Here is a 21,343-nt window from a genome sequence, read left to right on the forward strand (position 1 = left end):
TGTGCAAGTGTGAAGGTTTTTTTCGTTTGATTTGAAGGTGGATGATGCAGCCTCGCCATGTTCCATTTATCAAGACTAGCCCCTCATTTGAAAAAAAAAAAAATTGGTTTGTTTTTGAAATCTTTGAAGGCCTTTTTATATTTTTATACACTGCAGATTTCTCAAAATAGAAAAGTAGAAACCGACTTTGGTCATCAACCAGTGCCAGTTTAAGAGTTTTGTTGCGCTCGCGTCACATGCACAACCGAGCTTCTGTTAACCGAGTTTTGTGATTTCACTCCAGACGTGGATGCAGTTACTGAAACGATGTTCGCTCTGATGTTTGGCGAGCAATTTTCTGGAAGGAGTGTTATGAAGAGCGTTCTCACATTTGTAATATTTCTTAATAAATCATTTCAATTGCACTTTATGTCCGATTTATTTCACGCTTCATGGATCCCTTTAACCATCTAAGTTGTCAGGTACAGCCTGGTGGTGCCCATCCCTCTCTACAGGCTGGTTTATGTGGGAAAGTTTTTTGTTTTAATTATAACGATTATATTAATAAAACTATACACACCAAATTATTAATTTCATGTTTTGCACGAATCCCTGAAAAAAACTATAAATCAAAATATTCAGACCTTCAAAACAATTGCAGTTTTTTAAAACACTGAAGTAATTGAAAGTCAACACCAAATCCCTGAAAACACAAAGCAATAAAATATGAATTAAAAATAGTAGCTTGTCAGTGCACAACTTATTATTTACTAACTATTTCAACAAATTCAGAATGGTACTCTGAAAACCACTCAACAAATATAAAGTAAATTAAGTAAAATATCAGCAGTTGATTGAAAGATCGAATATTCTCCGCTTCAGAGCTATCATTATCATTTAAACGAGGTCAAATTGGCTCATTTTTCTGTTTTTATACATAGAGAACTTTCTTTTTTGTCTTTTGTATTGAACTCAATTATTACCCAACATCTACAGAGCCATTCCGTGTTTGTAAACAAGTGTCGCATAGCCTAGCTGCACGTGCATTGTTAAAGCAGAATTCATGTCAGTTTACAGCCCATTGACACAAAAAAATCATTTGAGCTGTTTTTAGATGTTTCTATCAGCAAGATAGCGAGTTAATTTTAGTCAACAAGAACGTTATTTTAATTTAACTTGATTTCCTTTGGAAGTACTGGAAAAAACTTGCCATTTAGTGCTTGAATTTAGATATAAATAAGGTGCAAGTCCCACCAGAGTATAAGTCGCCCTCCCTGGCAAAACAAAACGAAGGATGTCTGTTGCAGCCCTCAAAGCTTTCTGGTACGCATGTGATCATCCTGATTACAGATCCTAAATCACTGGGAAAGACCCTTTGTTTTGTTTTCGACTTACCATTCTGTTTCAAAATTTTGAGTAGGCCTGTTTTGTTTACGTTGTAAAAAACACAATACTTAATTTACTCAAGTTTTTTAACTGAAAAATTGGAGCAGACTAATTTAGCTTTGCATAGGGTTCACGTATAAGATTTGAACGACCTAAGATTTTAAAAGAAATAATGTACAAAAGTACACATTTTTAAATTAAGAGTAATATATACAAATAAAGTGACATTTGGCTGTCCTAACAAGACATTTTTGTCTAGAATCAGCTTAGTCAGCCATTTTGCAATAAAGTGACCCAAAAGGCATTCTAATATTGGCCGGTATACTTTTACCTCCTGAGCAAGATGCGACGAGTAAAAACGAGCCCTGGAGTAAACTGAGTTTTTTTTTTTAAATAAATGAATGGAATGTTCTGGGGGCAGCACTGAGGCACAGTTCTGAAGTTGTGAGCTCGAACCTAATGTGTGGAGTTTGCATGTTCTCCCCATGTTTGTGTGGGTTTCCTCCCACATTCCCAAAACATGCATGTCAGGTTAATTCAGCCGTCCAGATAGTCCCTAGGTGTGAATGAGCGAGTAAATCGTCTATGTGTGCCCTGTTCTGGCTGGCAACCAATTCTGGGTGTCCCCTGCCCACGGCCCGAAGATAGCTGGGATGGGCTCCAACACCCATGCCACCCAACTGAGGATAAGCCATGCAGGTAATGGATGGATGGATGGATGGAATATTCTGGCATTGCGAGTTGGTACCACATCGGAGACCCTCTGCTATGAAGACACAGGATTGATATTGCTGATGAGCAGGGTTGGGTGGGGTTACTTTAAAATGATGACTCACAACACGTGGTAAGCTTTCTCCCCTGGCTTTGATCTCCGGCAAAACTAACATAAAATGCGACAGAAACAATGAAAATAAATCCAAACAGTTTGCCGACATCATTTTTCCCGTACCATGTATTCCGTTACTCCCCAAGCCTGCACAAAATTTAGTCATTTTATTCATGTTTAGTTTCGTTTGTCTTTTATTAGCACATATGGTATTGGAGTAATCCAAAAGTAATTGAAAGTAATCAAGTTAAAGTAACCCTACCCAACCCTGCTGATGAGACAGATGGACGTACGGGAGACAGACACAGCTTGCTAGGATCAATGGAAATAAATAAACTAAAACACTGGGATACTAGTAACAAGAAATTCACAGTAATCCTCCCAAAACATATTTTATATTACAAATAGTAGCAATAACAAATCTTCAATGTATTATGTAAAAAAAAGTGTCATTTTTCCTGCTCCCTGCTACATAACATCTATAATCTGCCAAATCAAGACAATATAAAAGTGCAAATATGAAATGGAACTACAGCTACATTCTTCAGATGCATGAACTGCTTTGTCTTTAAGTAGTTGAAAAGGGTTTAGAAAACCGGTTGTCTGAGACAGCAGACTTTAGAATTCAGTTTTGGTTTCCTTTTCCAGTCCAAAACGTACTAAGCACTCGAAGCTTCGTGTCGTATCAGGACGAGCGATACCAGACAGAGTCATGATCTGGAACTGGACTCTCAGGTCCTGCGGAGGCTTACATGTTGACATTGACGAGCTGACCGGTGGTCTGAACGCAGTGGTCCAAGGCGTCCTTTAACTTTGTCAACTGGTTCACACCAACGCTCAGCTTCTCTCTAGCAAGAAATAAAAGACATAAGAGGGTTAGCATCTACAGTGCCAAGCCAAAGTATTGCCCCCACACCCCGGCCAAATGGGAGGCACAAATCACGTGGAACAAGGTTGCTATGGTCAGATTGCCGTAAGAGTAACCACCACACATCACTCTGAAAACACCATTCCAAGAGTCAAACATGGTAGGCGTATATTATGGCGCTTTAAAGGACAATGTCATACAAACTAATGCCAGCTGCTATTAATCACAAGGGAAGAAGCAATTTAATGATACAGGAAAGCCACCAGAGAGCAGTGTCGGGGTCATATTTAAGCAGACTTGATGTGAAACATGGCAACAATTTCAAGCATTTACAAGCACTTTGCACCACAAAAAAATTCCAGCATTTCAAGGATTCTAACCGCCCGTACAACCGCCTCTTTTAGACTGTTGTGTGAATGAATGAAAACTTTATTTCGAACATTAAAATAAAAACAGGAAAAAAACAATGAGTCAACAACAAAATAATGTCACATAAGATGTTCGAAAAGGGGTAGTTCAGAAGCAGATGCTTATTTTCCCTACCCCTTTGTCTTCCCTATTAAATACATTTTACAAATCCTCTTCTCCTCTTGTGTCTAAAATAACAAAATCTCATGGATATACTTATTACATAGGTCAGATATCAATAATTATAATAATTACAATAATCACATATTTTATACACTAATCTTCGTAATACCCATCCCTCAACGTCATAATGCCACTAGTTACCAAACATCACTGAGGCACCAATTATAACAACAACTAGACAATTCCCGCGGCAATTGTAAGACTTGTGATTGATCTGGAAGATGATTCCGGCATGTATATATAACCCCGGTTGTTAGCATTATGAGTTAGCATAAAGTTTTTAACTCAGAGAGATGTTTCTGACATTTTTTACTTGGTTCTGTGTAGTTTTAAACGCAGTATTTCCAATCTCACTCATATCCCATTTTCTTCATCCCTGTATTTCGCCAGTTGTTTTTTTGTATTTAAATTTGAACACATGAATAGTTGGACGTTGTTTGATCTCATCTTGTACATTATTCCAAAGTTTGACTCCACACACATACTTTTCCTGGTTGTTCTCACCTTTGGGATTTTGAATTTACTACAGCCCCTCAAGTTATAATTTCCCTCTTTCCAAATGAATAATTTTGGGATGTTTTCTGGCACCATGTTTTTTTTGACCTTAAATAACAGTTGTGAAGTAATTTTTTTTATTAAATCATCCAATTTTAAGGATTTGGACTGCATGAACAAAATATTAGTATGATCCCGATATCCTACCCTGTGTATGGTTCTCTTTGTTTGCCCAATCTTTGCATAAGAGAAAAATGTTTTTTACAATCCCTGCACAAAACATGAACTCTACTAGTAACTTGCAAAATGCTTCTGCTTCAACTCAGCAATTGGGAACCTCCTTCCTTTCGAACGTTACATAATTTCAGGAATGAGAGGAGGAGGAACCCTGAGGACAGACTGACTGGTTGGCTACTTACACCCTTTCCATTGTGGATTTTATATCCACCCCTGACCTGTCAATCAAACACAACTGGGTCGTTTTGTAACACGTGATTAATCGTGATCTCATCTCGGTTGGACAAAACAAACCAATTTTGGCAATCCGGTTCGGCAAACTTGAGAGGGAACGCAAAACAAAAGAATTCTCAGGGAAAGCATGGTGCTCGGTGGACAAAGACCCTTTCATAGCGTGATGTCACAGTCGAAACTGGAGGAAAGAGAATTTTCCGGGCTGGTCGACACACTGAAGAAACCAAGCCTTCGTTTCTGCTAGTTTGGTGTTAGAATGTCGTGTTGTGTGTCAGAATCAGGTATATTAAAAAAAATAGTAATGAAAATTTTACAGGATCCCAGCAGACAATTATGAACCAAAAAAAGAAGAGTTGTTCATGCATTTAAGCGAAATGATTGGACCGAGGCACTCATCAAAAATACTCCGGTTGGCAGCGCACATATATCAGGTAAAATAAATGTATGCTTGTTGCTTTCGACTCCCATACTATTATTTAATCAGCGAAATATCTGATTATGCTTGACATTTAATAATAATAATAATGCATTTTATTTAAAAGCGCCTTTCAGGCCACCCAAGGACACTGTACAAACAATGAAAGAAAAAAATACAATTTAAAAAGTTGTAAACGAAATAATAAATAAAAACAAGACATAAAATCATAAAAACATAAGAAATGGAGAAGCTATGTGTTGTAGGCAGTCCTGAACAGGTGTGTTTTTAGACGGGACTTAAAAGTGGAGAGAGGTGTGCAGTTTTGGAGGTCCGGAGGTAGATTGTTCCAAAGCTTGGGAGCAGCGCGACTGAAGGCTCTGGCTCCCATGGTGCTCAGATGGGCAGGGGGCACTGACAGTCGGAGGGAGGACGAGGATCTGAGGGAGCGAGTGGGGACGTGCACCTGGAGAAGGTCGGACAGGTAAGGAGGAGCCAGGTTGTGAATGGCCATATATGTATATAAGATGAGTTTGTAGCTGATGCGATGCTGAACAGGAAGCCAGTGTAGCTGTTGGAGAACGGGGGTGATGTGCTGCTGGGAAGATGTTTTTGTGATGATGCGAGCAGAGGCGTTTTGAACCAGCTGAATTTTATGGAGGGACTTTTGGGGAAGGCCGAAGAGGAGAGCATTGCAGTAGTCAAGGCGGGATGTGACAAGACTGTGGACGAGAATAGCAGTAGTGCGGGGGGTGAGGGAAGGGCGGAGTCTGGTAATATTGCGGAGGTGGAAATAAGCAGTGCGGGTGATGGTGTTGATATGTGAGTGGAAGGTAAGCATGCTATCCAGGATGACACCCAGACTCTTGACCTGGGGGGAGGGGGACACTAAGGAGCTGTCGATGTTGAGAGAGAAGTTGTTTACTTTGGATAAAGTGGATTTGGTGCCAAGAAGGAGGAATTCTGTTTTATTGGCATTTAATTTAAGAAAGTTTGTTGTGAACCATGTTTTGAGTTCGGAAAGGCAAGAGGTGAGGGAGGGAGGTGGGAGTATGGAGTTTGGTTTGCAGGAGAGGTAGAGTTGGGTGTCATCAGCAAAGCAGTGAAAGTGGATATTAAATTTGCGGAGGATATGACCAAGAGGCAAGAGGTAGACGATGAAGAGAAGAGGACCTAAGACAGATCCCTGGGGTACACCTGTGGTGACTAGGGAGGGCTTTGAGGTGAAGGATTTCAGCTGGACAAACTGAGAGCGGCCAGTGAGATAGGAATGGAACCAACTGAGGGGAGTATGGTTGAGACCAATGGAGGAGAGTCTATTGAGGAGGATAGGGTGAGAGATTGTGTCGAAGGCGGCGCTCAAGTCTAGGAGGATGAGGATGGAGACTAAACCGGAGTCGGATGCTATGAGGAGATCATTTACAATACGGATTAGGGCAGTCTCTGTGCTGTGGCGGGGGCGGAAACCAGACTGAAAGGGCTCATAGAGAGAGTGGAGGGACAGGTGCGAGTGGAGTTGAGCAGCAACAGTTTTTTCAAGGATTTTTGAAATAAATGGAAGGTTGGAGATGGGGCGGAGGTTGTCGAAGTTGTTGGGGTCAGCACCATGTTTTTTAAGTGTAGGAGTAACAGCAGCGGTTTTGAAAAGTGATGGGACAATACCAGAAGAGAGTGAGGAGTGAATAATGGCGGATATGAGAGGAAGCAGGGAAGGGAGGCAGGATTTAACAAGGGATGAAGGGAGGGGATCGAGCTGGCAAGTGGTGGGCTTGGATTTGAGTATGAGGTTGGATAATTCAGCAGTCGTGGGTGGAGCAAAACTGGAGAAGAAGTGACAAGGAGAAGGAAATTCGGATGGGGAGGGAGCAGACAGGTTTTGATGGAGTTGGTGATGAATCTTAAGGATTTTGTGATTGAAGTACTCCATTATGGAGTTGCAGGTTGCTGTGGAGTACAGGTGGAGGGGGAGAGAATTTGGTGGCTGGAGGATTTTGTTCATGACAGAGAAGAGAGTTCTTGAATTTCCTTCGTTGGAAAGGATGTGGCCGGAGTAGTAGTTGGATTTGGTTTGTGCAATTTGGTCCTTGTATTTAGCAGTATGGGTAGTGTACATGTCCTTATGGATGGTGAGGCCGGTTTTCTTATAGAGTCGCTCAAGTTGGCGGTTCTTTGATTTCATTGACCGAAGAGCGGGTGTAAACCAGGGGGCAGATGTGGAGAATGAGGCAGTCCTGGTTTTCAGGGGGGCAAGAGAATTTAGAATATTTGTGAGGCAGGTATTGTAGTGAGTGGTAAGCTCATCCGGGCTTGAAAGAGCTTCTGGGGGTGGGGAACGGTCAATAATGGAGCAGAGGGTGTCAATGTTGATATTTTTGGTATTACGAAAAGAAATGAGACGGGAGGTTTTGACAGTAGAGAGACAGAGTACGGTGTTAAAAGTGAGGAGGACATGATCAGATTCAGGAAAAACGTTGGAAGTGGGCTTGGAAGTAGAGAGGCCAGAGCAGCAAACCAAGTCCAATGTGTGGCCTTTAATGTGGGTGGGGAAGTCAATAAGGCTGTGTATCCCGAGACTCTCCAGGCAGGATGTGAAGTCTCTGGTGAGTGGCAGGTTGGGGTTGTCCATGTGAATATTGAAATCTCCTAATAAAATTAAATTTGGCGAGAGAGTGGATAAATGTGTAATTAAGCTGGAGAATTCATTGATAAAATCACTATGTGGCTTTGGGGGGCGATAAATTGAAGCAATAATGGTTGGCGTGGGTCCGGGGAGCTTAAACACCAGACATTCAAAGGAAGTCGATGAAGTGACGGAGACAGGCAAGACTTTCCACTTCTCGCGGTGAATTACCGCGAGACCTCCTCCACGGCCGTTGCCACGGGGACGGCAGATGTAAACAAAGCCGGGAGGAGTGGAGTCATTCAGAGCAGCGAAGTCGTTTGTTTGTTGCCAAGTTTCTGTTAAAACGAGGAAGTCGAGTTTTCGTTCAGCGAGGACGTCTTGGATGAGGTGGCCCTTGTTCCTGAGTGAGCGGACGTTCAGCAATCCAAAGTTGACGGCGGAGGTGTCTTGTTTGACGGCGGCAGTGCTGTTAGCCGACCTAGCTAGGCGGGCTAATGTATGGCAGTTAGCCCTACGGCCGCAGTTTATGGGAGGGCGTCGAGATGTGGACCAGGTCGAGGTGATTGAACCAGGGTTTTTATACTCGACGTGCCTGCGCGATCCGCGGTGAATGTAGCGGCGTCGAGGCAGGCGAGTTATGTCAGGATGGTGGAGCAGCTCCGGTGGCGGAGGCCCCCGCGCAATCCACCGGATCCGGAGAAGATCCGCGATAGAATACTGGAGCAATCCTGTCGCTGGATGGTGGCAGAACGTCAGGAGTATCAGGAATAATCCAAAAGCGGCGAGGTTTTGGCACGCCATGACGAGGGAGAGAGGCCGGTGCTGTGACAGCTGGTATGTTTAAGTTAGCCCGAGGGCTAAGTTACGAGGGTTTGATTGATAAAGTGAAATGTTGGTTCAGGTTACATCAACCAAAGTACCCACAGTCCAAAACAGAAGGGCAAAAGAAAAATCAGAAAAAGTATCTGAGCTTCGAAAAAGTTTGGAAAAGTTTTTGGAGTGAGAAGCGGCGACATACACGCCAGCGTCCTCTCACCCCGGAAGTCAATCACTCAAAAAAAAAAAAAAAAAAATTTAGGCTACAAGCTAACAGTTAGCTGAAGCTATGAAAATAACAATACATTTTACTGATATAATGAGATCCTGCGATTGGCTGGCAACCAGTTGAGGGTGTCCCCTGCCCACTGCCTGGAGATGGCTGGGATGGGCTCCAGCCCCCCCGCGACCCTAATGAGGATAAGCGGTACAGCTAATGAGATGAGATCAGATGAGATATAATGAGATATATGGACTCAATAGCAACAATCATAAACGTTTAACTTTTCTCACCTGATATGAAGCGTGCGCTGCAAACCTGAGCATTTAGGATGAGTGCCTCGGTCCAATCTTTTCGCATTAATGCTGTAAAGGACTGAACTTTGGGACAATCTTGCTCTTTCAGCCGGACAAGAGCTGCCCCCCTTCCTTTCGACTCTCCCCTTCCCCTTCTTCTCCATTTTAGCTGACTCCACACACGAGCAGAACTTATACAGATATACCTGTTGCAATGTCCGAAAATGATCAAACAATGTTGAAACATGTGAGTCGAATACTGTGTTTTAATTGATTTAATTATCTAACAGATCCCGGATGAATGTGGGTTGGTGGGGCATTCATTATCTCACATGTGCACATCAAAGTTCGCCATGTCAACTCTTCCCCAGAGGGCCAGCCAGATCGGAGCCGTGATCTGGAACGCCGAAGAAATTGCAATTCAGCTTTAAAAAGCCAGCGAGCTTAAAAGCAGACAAGAGAGTTCTTTTCGAGGCAGGTAAGAGGCCGTGCCAAATAAGCAGGACCAATTCCTGGTCCGCTTGCAACCAAAAAGGTTCTGACCCAGTCCTGGCTCAACGAGCAACCAGAGAGCCTTGCGGAGCCGGCGCCCTTAAAGGAAGCCTCCAGCCACTAACAGCTCACCCTCGGCTTGAACACACTGTCACTGTTCCTTTTTTCGACCAGATCTCCAGCCCTCGGCATTCCTCATCGCTCTACCATCGAAGACCTCAAGACTGGGCTATCACCTTCATCGCAACAGAACCTGAATGTCATGGTGCTAGGTATCACTATATGGTGTGACATCGAGGGGGAATTACAAATATGAATGAAAAATATTAGCAAATTACAATAACGAAATAATAAATCCTTTGTTGTTTTCTATCTATATCATAGATGTCAAACTCATGAGCCGCGGGCCACATCTGGCCCGGCGTATAATTATATCCGGCCCGTGAAATCACATTATAAACATCTAGCAGCTAACTCTAAAACTACAAGTCAAATAATGCAGCACTTCCGTTGCCTTGCCGCTGCAAGACTTCTCAGAAACGTTTCCGCACCAATCGAGTTAGCTGTAGCCTGACGAGCGCAGCCACTTGGAAACTATCTACTGAAAAACAACACGTCGGCCGGTTGAAAAACAAGACCGACAAGTGTGTTAATAGTGAGTCTTTAGTGTCAGGAAGCAAAAACGTAACGCCCAAGGAAGAACTTCTATCCATCACGATGTAACGGAAAGCTAAAGGGAGGAAAGCAGGGCGACGTTTCTTTTGCTGTGGATTACGCGAATGCTAAACCCTCACAAAGGCCGAGCAAAAAGTTCATTCTGAAAACGGAGCCTTTCAAAACTGAGGAGAGGCGGAATATACGTTGCCGGTTCACCATTGTGTCTTCTTTGTGGAGCTGATGTGGCCGTCATTTAGATAGATAGATAGATAGATAGAGAGAGAGAGACAGAGAGATAGATAGATAGATAGATAGATAGATAGATAGATAGATAGATAGATAGATAGATAGATAGATAGATAGATAGATAGATAGATAGATAGATAGATAGATGGATAGAGATAGATCCCTGTGTGCCACGCGACTGGCTGGCAACCAATTCGGGGTGTCCCCTGCCCGCTGCCCGAGGATGGCTGGGATGGGCTCCAGTCCTTCCGCGACCCTACCGAGGATAAGCGGTGCAGATAATGGATGGATGGATGGATGGAAAAGGGTCTATAGGAACGTGCTGAAGTGCATCATGGCGTCGTGTTACACAACAAACGAGTGCAGGGTAAACCATCTAAGGGCCTGTTCATAATTGAGCAAAACAGGGGGCCTGATTTGACACAAGATGATCTAGTCTTCCATTTCCCCCACACAAGGCACAATGAACATCTCCAAGGCGACCATTACGAAAGCAAAACTTATGCCGAGTCCAACTAATAGTCATACGATGTTATAATGGGCCTCTTAGGAGCTTCTTTGATTCGTTTTTTTCGTTGTTTGGGCTGAAAGTTTAGAGCAGACCTGGACACGCCCGTCCTCGAGAGCCTTTTTGATGTTTTTCTGCTCCAATACAGATAATTCCAATAACCAGGATAGTTAACAAGCTCCAGGCAGAGCTGGTAAATTGTATCACCTGAGCTGAAGCAGACAAACCTCCCAAATCATGCAGGACCGGAGTGCCCAGGTCTGGATTAGAGGGACGGCCAGGTATTGTTTGGTTTGCCATGGTTTTATGCTCTCTCCATTTTGATGTCATTGCTCACACAGTGCTCCTGGAGATGTGAAAATATTGCGACATCCTATTTTATCCCATTCATGCTTAGAACTTTTCCACAACTTTATCTAACCTGCCTGGCGTTTGATTTGGTCTTCATAACGCTGTCTGTTCTCCAGTGTCTCCTTTCATGGACCTCTGACCCCATCAGAGAACAAATGCATTTAAAGTGAGACCTAATGACACACACATGGACTGTCATTGTTAGTCTTTTAGGCCAACATTGAATTCAGAAGTCATCAGAAAAGTTCTGGAGTTGGTTGGCTGAGCTGAGAGAACAGGGAACCTAATTTTCAATTTTTCGTTGCAAATATAAAAGTTGAATTAAATTTGGGAAAATATATATTTTCAGTTTTTTAGCTGAAATGAATATTTTGTAGCCATGGAATGGTTGGAGGGTTGGATTGATTCAGACGCACTACAATATTCTCCCTGTGTTTCTTCTCGGAGCCTTGGTTCTGGAAACGCTGGTCTTTTAGTGATTCCAAGAGCCAAGAAGAAATCCGCATTCTCCATTCTGGCCCTGGTGCTGTGGAATGCTCTGCCCTATGAGATTCGATTTGTAACCTCATTGGGAGGGCTTATATATAGCCTTAAAAAACACTTATATTTGATAGCCTATGAATGATGTTGACCTCAGGAAGCCATCATTCCGTTATTATCTATATTTCATGTAAAAGTCTGTTCATTCTTCACATAGTGTATTTGTAGTCTGTACAGCCCTTTGAGACTATTTGTGATCAAAGTCTATACAAATAAACATGACTTGACAAAGTTGGAAGCCTGAAATATGGCAATACGGCAAAAAGTTCTTAAGGAGTCCAAAACTTTCGCTAGGCACTGTACTTGGCTGAAAAACTGGCCTAGTCAAACACCAGGATCAAAGCAGATTCTTTTTTTTTTCAAGTCATTATTATATGTTTATCCTGGAGTGCCACATATAATCTCCATTACTACAGTGTTGTCAATAACTATAGCGACAATTCTAATACTAATAAATTAAATTGGCCTGGTCTGGAGATTAAATAGAATACCGTCTTGTTTCCATGGGAGCTGTTAAGTTAAATTTGCAGTCACACGAGCGCAAGCATGGGATGAGTGTGATGGATGATTTGCTTTTGTGCCTTGCATATTAGCGCTCTTTGTTCTAAAACAAACAGCACATGGCGTGTTGTTATTATTAAAGACGGGTGGTGACAAGCACATTAACAACATGTTGTTTATGGGATGTAGTTAAACGGTGCAATGGCCTTGAATGCACCAATGTCGTGTTGCTCTATTCAACAAAAACCTTCCAAGAAATTAATCCTTCTCTGACAAGCATTGTTGTCATTGTCAAGTCTTTTACTGGAAGAAGGATTTTTAAAATGTATCTACCGTATTTTCTGCACTATAAGACGCAGAGGATTATAAGGGGCACACCCCAAAAAAAGTATTTTGTCATATATTTTCCATACATAAGGCGCACCGGACTATAACGCGCTACAGTAGATATGTCAACAAAACAGTCAGATTGGTCAGTCAAACTTTATTAACCCCTTAACACTCCTTAACTGTTGAGAAGCAAATATGTGTCTCATACACGTACAGACAGTGTTTGTACGATGTCACCAGTCACTGAAATATGTCATGCCGCATATCATTGGGAAACTCTTGGGATTCAAGATATGCTGATCACTTAAAAAATATACTCATCACAGAAACATCACCATCAGTCTGAAACATCCATCCATCATTACATCCATCCATTGTCTTCCGCTTATCTGGGGTCGGGTCACGGGGGCAGCAGCTTTAACAGAGAAGCCCAGACGTCCCTATCCCCAGGTACTTCCTCCAGGTCATCCGACGGGATCCAGAGGCGTTCCCACACCAGCCTAGAGACATTGTCTCTGTAGCGTGTCCTGGGTCGCTCCTGGGGCCTCCTGCCGGTGGGACATGCCCGGAACACCTCCCGAGAGAGGCGTCCAGGAGGCATCCTTATCAGATGCCTGAGCCACCTCAACCGGCTTCTCTCAATGCGGAGGAGCAGTGGATCTACATAGAATCATATCGACCAGTCCTTGGGCTGCAGCACTGGTATCGATCCCCCCAAAATAGCATTGAGCCATCACTAATCCCAAACATAAGCAGTACAAACTGTACTGTCAAACTTTCAGGACGTGCAGCAAAAACAAAAACAGAAAAAAATGCTCCAGGTGGTTTGATGAAAAGACACGTGAGTGGATAAGGGCGTATGTTGCAATTGGCAGGGAAATTTGATTTTACATTTGTGGTGTACCAGAACATACAACCGGATATTTGTTGGGGTCTGCCTTGCCAAAACAATTTATGTAGAATAAAAGGGCAGGCGGTATATGAGTGCAGTCAACTGCTGGACAGTACAGAACAGTGGTGGGCCTTGAGATCCTGCAAAGCCTTCTATGCTGGCCTAAAATATATCTGAATGATGTGATGTCCATCAATACTTATCAAATATTTCAAAATTGTTGTCAGCTTCTGTTCATTGCTTCTCCCTGGCTGCGCCATTCCCAGAAGTGTGCGTTCATGTTTAAGCATTAAACCAATCAAAATTCAGGCATTAGTTGTTGCTAGGCTTAGATATTTACCCGGACTCCTTCACAAAAATAATCTGAAGGCCGTGTACTATAATATCAGTCTTTGAGAAAGCTGTAGGTTTAGCCAAAGAGATTCCAAACCAACAGCTGTTAAACTTGTTATGACCTAGAATTACAAGGAAATATGATTATTGTGGTGATTTATTAGCAAAAGGTCAGACAACTCAAAACTAAGCGAGCCTTTCGCAACGGGAAAATGTATTATCTGTCACTTTAAGCCTATAGGTAATATTTTAATCCTGAGCTCAACCCAACCCGAATTTCGGGCTGGGTCGGTACGTTCGGGTTGGGCTGAGCTTCTCTCTTGCTGATTTTTTTTTTTTTATAATCCACCCGCCATTGTTCTTCTGTTTGTACAGTCTTGTTTAACTAAAAGTTTGTTGCAAAAGGCAGGCTTTACGTGTCACACGTCTGGGGCCCTTCGTGTCCTCATCCTTTTCTTGCACAGTCCTTATTGTCGGTTCCCTGAGAGGACCATGCTTGGCCCCGGCAACATCCAGCTCGTCGGACCCAGAGAACCAGACACATAGCAGGGGTTGGGGTCACCCAAAATATGATCTACCCCACCGGATTTCTCACAGATAAAATAGGGAATTTCACTTCTAGAACCAGCTTATAGAGCCGGTATTTTTACGAGCGACACATCACTAATTCAGACAGGAAGGCTTTGGTGTAAAATCTACGGCACACCATTGGTATATACAGAGACCCCTTGCTACTTTGCACTTCGGTTATCGCTGGTTCACTCCCTTGTGGATTTTTCATTGAATTGTCTTTATTGTCATTTATATTAATATATCGTGCACTGTGTTACTAATTGACAGCAGCCACCGGGGACAGTTTAGGGGGGAGCACTGTGTATATGTGACTGTTTGTGCACGCGACTGTGATAGGCTGGTGTATGCTGTCAGTCAAACAGCCGGTTTGGGCTTGCGCAGTCAACCTCTCCGGATCAAAACAAACTGAGAAGGATAGCGGCTACTACCTTTAAGCCACTCGTTACATTGCAGAGAAATTCATCAATTTAATCGGACTCAAAGGAAAATCAGAAGAGTGCAAAAAAAAATGCTGATCACCAGCGCGTGCTCTGTGGATTGTTATCGCGTCCGGGAATCGACTGAGGGGGTGTCAGAGGGAAAAGCAATAGCCTGGCTGCAGGTCCGGCATACTGCTCGGCTAGGCTAACAACCGATGCGCAACTAGCCAATCCCTCGGAGCCAAACCAGAACAGGTGAAGGAAGTTCAACGTCCGTGTGTGTCAAGGGCCCAATAGATTGGATTTCCGCATTGGGGTAGGTGGTAATAAAGCCTTGACCACAAGGGTAGATGGGCGTAGGTTTTAAAATAAGCAGGGGCTCTTAACTCATACATGAAGCTGTGCGTGCTTTTGACGGATGTTCTCCCGATTTAGTTTTCATTTTGTATAATGACAATAAAACCATTCATTCACCTGCAATTATGTGTGTGTTCTGTGTTATTATTTGTAGATATATAGTTGTTATTGTGTTTCAGTTGTACACTCTCAGTCAGCAAAGACGTCATCTCGAGGTATGGGTGCCTCTGGGGGAATTTTATGAAGGTGTGACGCTTTCACTTTTGGCAGGTGGTTCTTGTTCCGATTAACCGCAAAATAGAGGAATATCTGTATACAGGGATGTCTACTCACAAATGAGGATTCAATTCAAATGCCCACAGTAAAATGCGTGTGAAAACGACATGAAATAATTAACATCTAGACATAAGCCTCGGTTGATTTTACAATGAAAGAACACACAAAAAAATGTGACAATGTATGGCACTGTAAATACTTTCCATGTGTAGTTAACATTCCTTCAGGCCCGGATAAACTTGACATCTGTGCAAACGCTTAAAAAAGTTGTGGGCCTCCAAAGCCCTGAATAAGAATTACCAACAGAAATGATGGTGGTGGTATACTGTATTTGTGTTTGCCAAAGTGTAACACCTTTGGAATTTTTCATTAACTCTACTCCAAAGTTGCCTGTGGCTATGTGATCTTTTGAAATAATTCAAACATAATATAACCTAATCCGGCGAGTAAACATGAACGGCGTTGTAATGGTGGACCGACAAATCAGGCTCCTGTCTACACTACAGGAAGATAATCCGCTGCATTATTTACTAAGGAAATAATACTGTGGAAATACTTCAAAAGTACTTCAGCAGAAGTACTACAACAATACCACCGCAGTAATACAATGATACAAAAAATACTACTACAGAACAATTACAACACGAATTCATAAATACTACTACAGAAATAAGATTGCAGAAACTTTTAAAAAATACAATACTAATCCTAACACGACAAATATTCAACAGATAAACTACAAAAACTCTACTATTGAGATACTACACACGTGCAACAAGAATATGACGAAAATACTACGAAAATGCTACTATGGAACTGCTACAAACATACCACTGCAGAAATACTAACAAATATATTACAAAGAAAATTCCAGCAATACTACAAAAATACTACAAAAATCTGGCTGCAGAAATACTACAAAAATAATACTACAGTAATACTACAACACAAAAATACTACTACAGAAATATTTCAGCAGAAATATTTAAAAAATACAATACAATACAAACCCTAACCGAAACACTACAAAGATTCTACAGATATACTACAAAAACTCTACCATTGAAATACTAAACACTTACTACAGAAATACTACAAAAATGCTACAACGGAAATACTACAAACATACCACTGCAGAAATAGTAGAAATGTACTACAAAAAAATTACAGCAAGACTAAATAATAAAACAAATATCTGGCTGCAGAAATACTACAAAAATACTACTACAGTAATACTAAAATACAAAAATACTACCACAAAAACATTAAAACAGAAATATGACAAAAATGCAACAATAGTAATATTAGAAAAATACAAAAGAAATACTACAAGAATATTACTATAGGAATACTTCAAACATACTTTATCAGGATTACTCCAGTGACACCACAAAAGCAATAAATTAATACAAAAAACAACTACGGAAATATTACGGTAGAAATACAGCAAAAACACAACTACAGTAATATTACAAAAATATGACAGAAATATAACAAAAATACTACAGAAATACTGCAAAAATATTACTATGGAAATACTACAAAATACTTCTACAGGAATATTAAAAACATACCACTACAGTAGAACTATGATACAAAAATACTACGACAGAAATATTACGGTAGAAATACCACAAGATACAACCACAGATATACTACAAAAGTACTACAGATATACTCCAGAAATATAACAGAAATACTACAAAATACTATTATGGAAGTAATACAAAAGCACTACTGCAGAAATAATACAAATATACGAATAAATAACTACAGCAATACTACAAAAATTGTACAGAAAGACTACAGAATTACCATAAAAAATTAAAATAAATAAAACTACATTTATACTACAATCAAATACTTTATCACATTTAGTGCTTAAAACAGGAAACTACTATATCATTTTGCTTTAATTGTGAGCATTCCAAAACCAATTTCCGTAACCTAATCTATTTAAAAACACATTTAAGTAAATATAACATGTCAATATCAGCATTTATTTTTAAGTGAAAAAAATGAATAGGTTTCCAGGACTGGCCCCTTAGCCACATTTTTTTAACCCAATCTGGGCTGTTACTTCAAGTGAATGCCCAGCCCTGGTATAAACATGCATAAGAAAATTGATTTGTTAAAATCACAAAAATTAACATAAACAATACCTACATTACCAATACTAATTGAAGTGTTCACTAACACCCATCCATTATCTGCACCGCTTATCCTCAGTAGGGTCGCAGGGGTGCTGGAGCCCATCCCAGCTATCTTCGGGCATTTGGCAGGGATCACCCGGAACTGGTTGCCAGCCAGGCGCAGGGCACACAGAGACAGACAACTCACTCCCTCATTCACACTTAGGGACAAATTGGACTGGCCAATCTAACCTGACATGCATGTTTTTGGAATGTGGGAGGAAACCGGAGCGCCCGGAGGAAACCAACGCAAGCACGTAGAGAACATGCAAACTCCACACAGGAAGGTTCAATCTCATGACCTTAGAACTGTGCAGTAGACGCACTAACTAACGACTGCGCCGCCACACTGACATACAATAACCTTCAATTTCAAAGAGTTGAGCAATTTACACATTTGTGTCTTACCTGTAATCGTTCTGTGAAAAACAGTTGAGTACATCAGTATCAGCGAATGATGAATCGACATCAATTATCTGAAACACATTGCACAAGTATTAAAACTAAACCTAAATCGTAGCAAATTTAGAAAAAGGAAGGACAGAAAAACTACTGACTTTACTGGATCTGATGGTGCCAAGTAGCGCCTGTACTTCTGGCAAACCGGCAGCCGGGGACAAAACACTACAGAGAGCAACAAAAACAAAAAAAGAATATAAAATGACAGTGTGAATCATTTAACCAACCTAGATGTTGCTTCATTGTGCAGTACAACTGACACAAGTGCTTGAAACCACAAGGACGAATACAAACTATGGAGACTCAAAATGACCAACCACAACATTTTTCTTCTAGTTTTCTGGGGCAGACCTTTCGTGAGGTTTTTGGTTTTCGGGTACCCTTAGCAGCAAAATGGAAGACAATTTTGCCGGCTCCCTCTAGGTGAGGCTCATGTTATTTCAAATAAACTCAAATTTCTTGGCCTAAAAATATTTATAAAATGCAGGTTTATAAAACAGTTTATGTTTATTTAGGGTTATTATTTTAATCTATATATATTTTTAAGAACACACATGAGGCACTAAATAATGTCCCAATAAGCTTAAAATAATTTTCATAATATTACTGTTTTATTTGTAAATATTTTTTCCCCTTATATAGAAAGTCATTTTCATTCTTGTTCGTAGTTGTCAGGCTTGATGCATTATCTAAGACCAGGCATTTTTCTAACACGTTTACAGAAAAAGGTTGCATACCGGATTATTGTTTGTACATGAGGGCCGCTAAAAGATGTGAATCGAGCTGCAAGTGCCCTGGGCCGTAGTTTGGAATGTCCTAATTTAACCAATCTCATCTCTTGCATTGAAACCATTGTTCTTATTTAATTTGGAATGTGTGTGCGACTATGATAGACTGGTGTATGGTGTCATTCAAAAATCAGGGCAGGCGCACAAGTCAATGTGAATACCCCCCCAAAAAATTGCGAAACATAGCTAAAGCTAGCAATTTAGTGGCTCTTTACCTTGAAATTAATTAATCAATTAAATCAAACTCTGAGGAAAGTCAGAAGAGAGCAAAGAAATGCTGATTACCCCCTGTGCTCTGTGGATTTTTATCAGTTCCGGGAAAAGACTGAGCTACAACTTGTGGGAAACTGCTACATTCGCAATTCTTCTATTTAAATCATCAACAAATACCTGGCTCATTTCGAGGATCCCCGATGCTAGCGTGTAGCTAGCCATCTGCACTCTACCATGCTTTCTTGTTTACAATGACAATGTAGAGCATTCATTCAACTGTATTTCTGTGTTCTGTGTTTTTTTTATAGATAATTATTTTTTATTTTGTTACGGTTGTATATATTACATGTGACTGATATCTAATAAATAAATAGACATTTGTACTTTGCAGGTTGACTATAGCGGGACTTTTTTGGAACGCAACCCTCGCTAAAAACAAGGGATTACTGTATATCCTGCTGGAAGAAAATATTTTGAGGTCTAACAACTCTTTCTTAATTAAATAACCTTTACAAAAATGTATACATCTATATATTTAAAAACAACATCTCATAACAAAACAAAAATCCCTGCTGAAAATTCAGGACGTGAAATGCAACTCAAAACAGCAAATTATATGGCCTAAGAAAATGGGTGTTTCTATATTATTGTTATATTTGGCATTTTCATCTAGTGGGTAGCTCATTTCACTTGTTTTGGCAGCCAGGTCACACTTTTAAAAACAGCTCAAACCTTTTTAACAATATCTGATGAAAATAGCTTAACGGCATGAAATGCAACTTAGAACAGAAAGTTTTATTGTTCTAGCCCTTATGGCTTGGGAGAAAAAGGTGTTACCATGTTTTCCGGACAATACACCCCTCACATTTCTGCAGAGATTTCATTGAAGTATTTAATGGGACATCACTGAAGAAACATCACTTCAACACAATAAAAAGAAGCCTGTCTGCAAAGGCCATGGCTTACTGGATAGATATCGTCTGGTCTAATGAGACAAATATTATTTTATTTGGCTCAGATGGTGTGAAACGTGTGGCGGCAACCAGCTGAGGAGTACAAACATGTTTGTGGCATGCTTTGAGTCAAGCATGGTGTTGGGAATGTCATGGTTTGGGGCTGCATCAGTGCAGCTGAAGATTGGGTGTTGCATTTCATTGAGGAAAACATGTGCGCAAGCATTTACTGTGAAAAACTGGAGCGGAGAATGATTCCTTCCCTCCAGAAACAGGGTTGAAGGGCAATGTCCCATCCTGAAAAAGCCTCAAAATACACTTCTCAGATGACCAAATCTTTTCTAAATGGGCTCAAGGCATTTCAAGCATGTCTCCAATCCTAAATCTAATAGAACATCATTGGGGCAACCTCAAGTGGAAGTTGGAAAAGCACAAGATCTCAAATATCCCCAGCTGTCATGTTGTCATGAAGGAGTGCAAGAGCATTATCATGACAGTTTGTGAGGATCTGTTAAAATCCATGACCACGGGGATAAAGGTGGTTCTGGAAAATCATATTGGCCACACAAAATATTAAACTTCAGGGACTTTTACTTTAGGGTGTACTCACTTTCGTTACCAAGGGTTTAGCTACTGATGGCTATATTTAGAGTTTTTTTAGGGGAAAAATAAACTTACACTGCTATATAAGCTTCATACAGACTCCCTGTGATGTTCCTTTAGTGTTGTTCAATCAAACATAATGGATAAATATATGCAGAAATTTTAGGGGTCTACTGACTTTTGTGACATACTGTATGTCGTCGCACCTGGAGTATAAGTCGCATTTTGGGGGGAAATGTATTTGATAAAATCCAACACTAAAAAAATACATGTAATCTTGAATGGATATATAAAATGAAATAGAGAACAACAGGCTGAGTAAATATACAGTATACCAACCTTACATGATTGACATGCCTGATACTGTCAGTAATTATATAATTATAATATTTATTTAGATAACTGTAGCATTAATAATATGCTTATCAAACTATCAGTTTCACTCCAAATCATTAAACCCAATGAAATTATCTTCCTTAGTGTAACTTTTACTGGAAAACAACTCGCCCAACTCGGGAGGTAGACCAGAAGCTGCTTGCTCCTACCACTACGTCAGACTGATCGTAACCATGGCTTCTTGCTAACTCCAAACTTTCTTTCAGCTGCTCCATTGAAGTTTTAGGCTGCATATTTCACTATTAACAAAAATAAACACATTTAAAAATAAATCTTAC

General features: G+C 40.8%; 1 protein-coding gene across 4 annotated transcripts in view; it reads right to left on the minus strand.

The window, feature by feature from the left end:
* Window positions 1–2,367: 2,367 nt before the first annotated feature.
* swt1 (SWT1 RNA endoribonuclease homolog) overlaps window positions 2,368–21,343 on the minus strand; it is a 49,172-nt gene continuing 30,196 nt past the window's right edge. For all 4 annotated transcript variants that reach the window (XM_088350276.1, XM_088350278.1, XM_088350277.1 and 1 more), the window contains exons 15-17: window positions 18,211–18,277; window positions 18,062–18,129; window positions 2,368–3,039 (exon numbers count right to left, since the gene is read on the minus strand). In XM_088350276.1, the coding sequence (XP_088206402.1) occupies window positions 2,940–3,039; window positions 18,062–18,129; window positions 18,211–18,277 (235 nt within the window). In that variant the 3' untranslated portion in view covers window positions 2,368–2,939. The remainder of the gene's footprint in view (window positions 3,040–18,061; window positions 18,130–18,210; window positions 18,278–21,343) is intronic.

This window comes from Urocampus carinirostris, chromosome 12 (genome assembly GCF_059441175.1).
Source record: "Urocampus carinirostris isolate Australia breed hairy pipefish chromosome 12, RoL_Ucar_1.0, whole genome shotgun sequence".
NCBI classification, from domain to species: Eukaryota; Metazoa; Chordata; class Actinopteri; order Syngnathiformes; family Syngnathidae; genus Urocampus; species Urocampus carinirostris.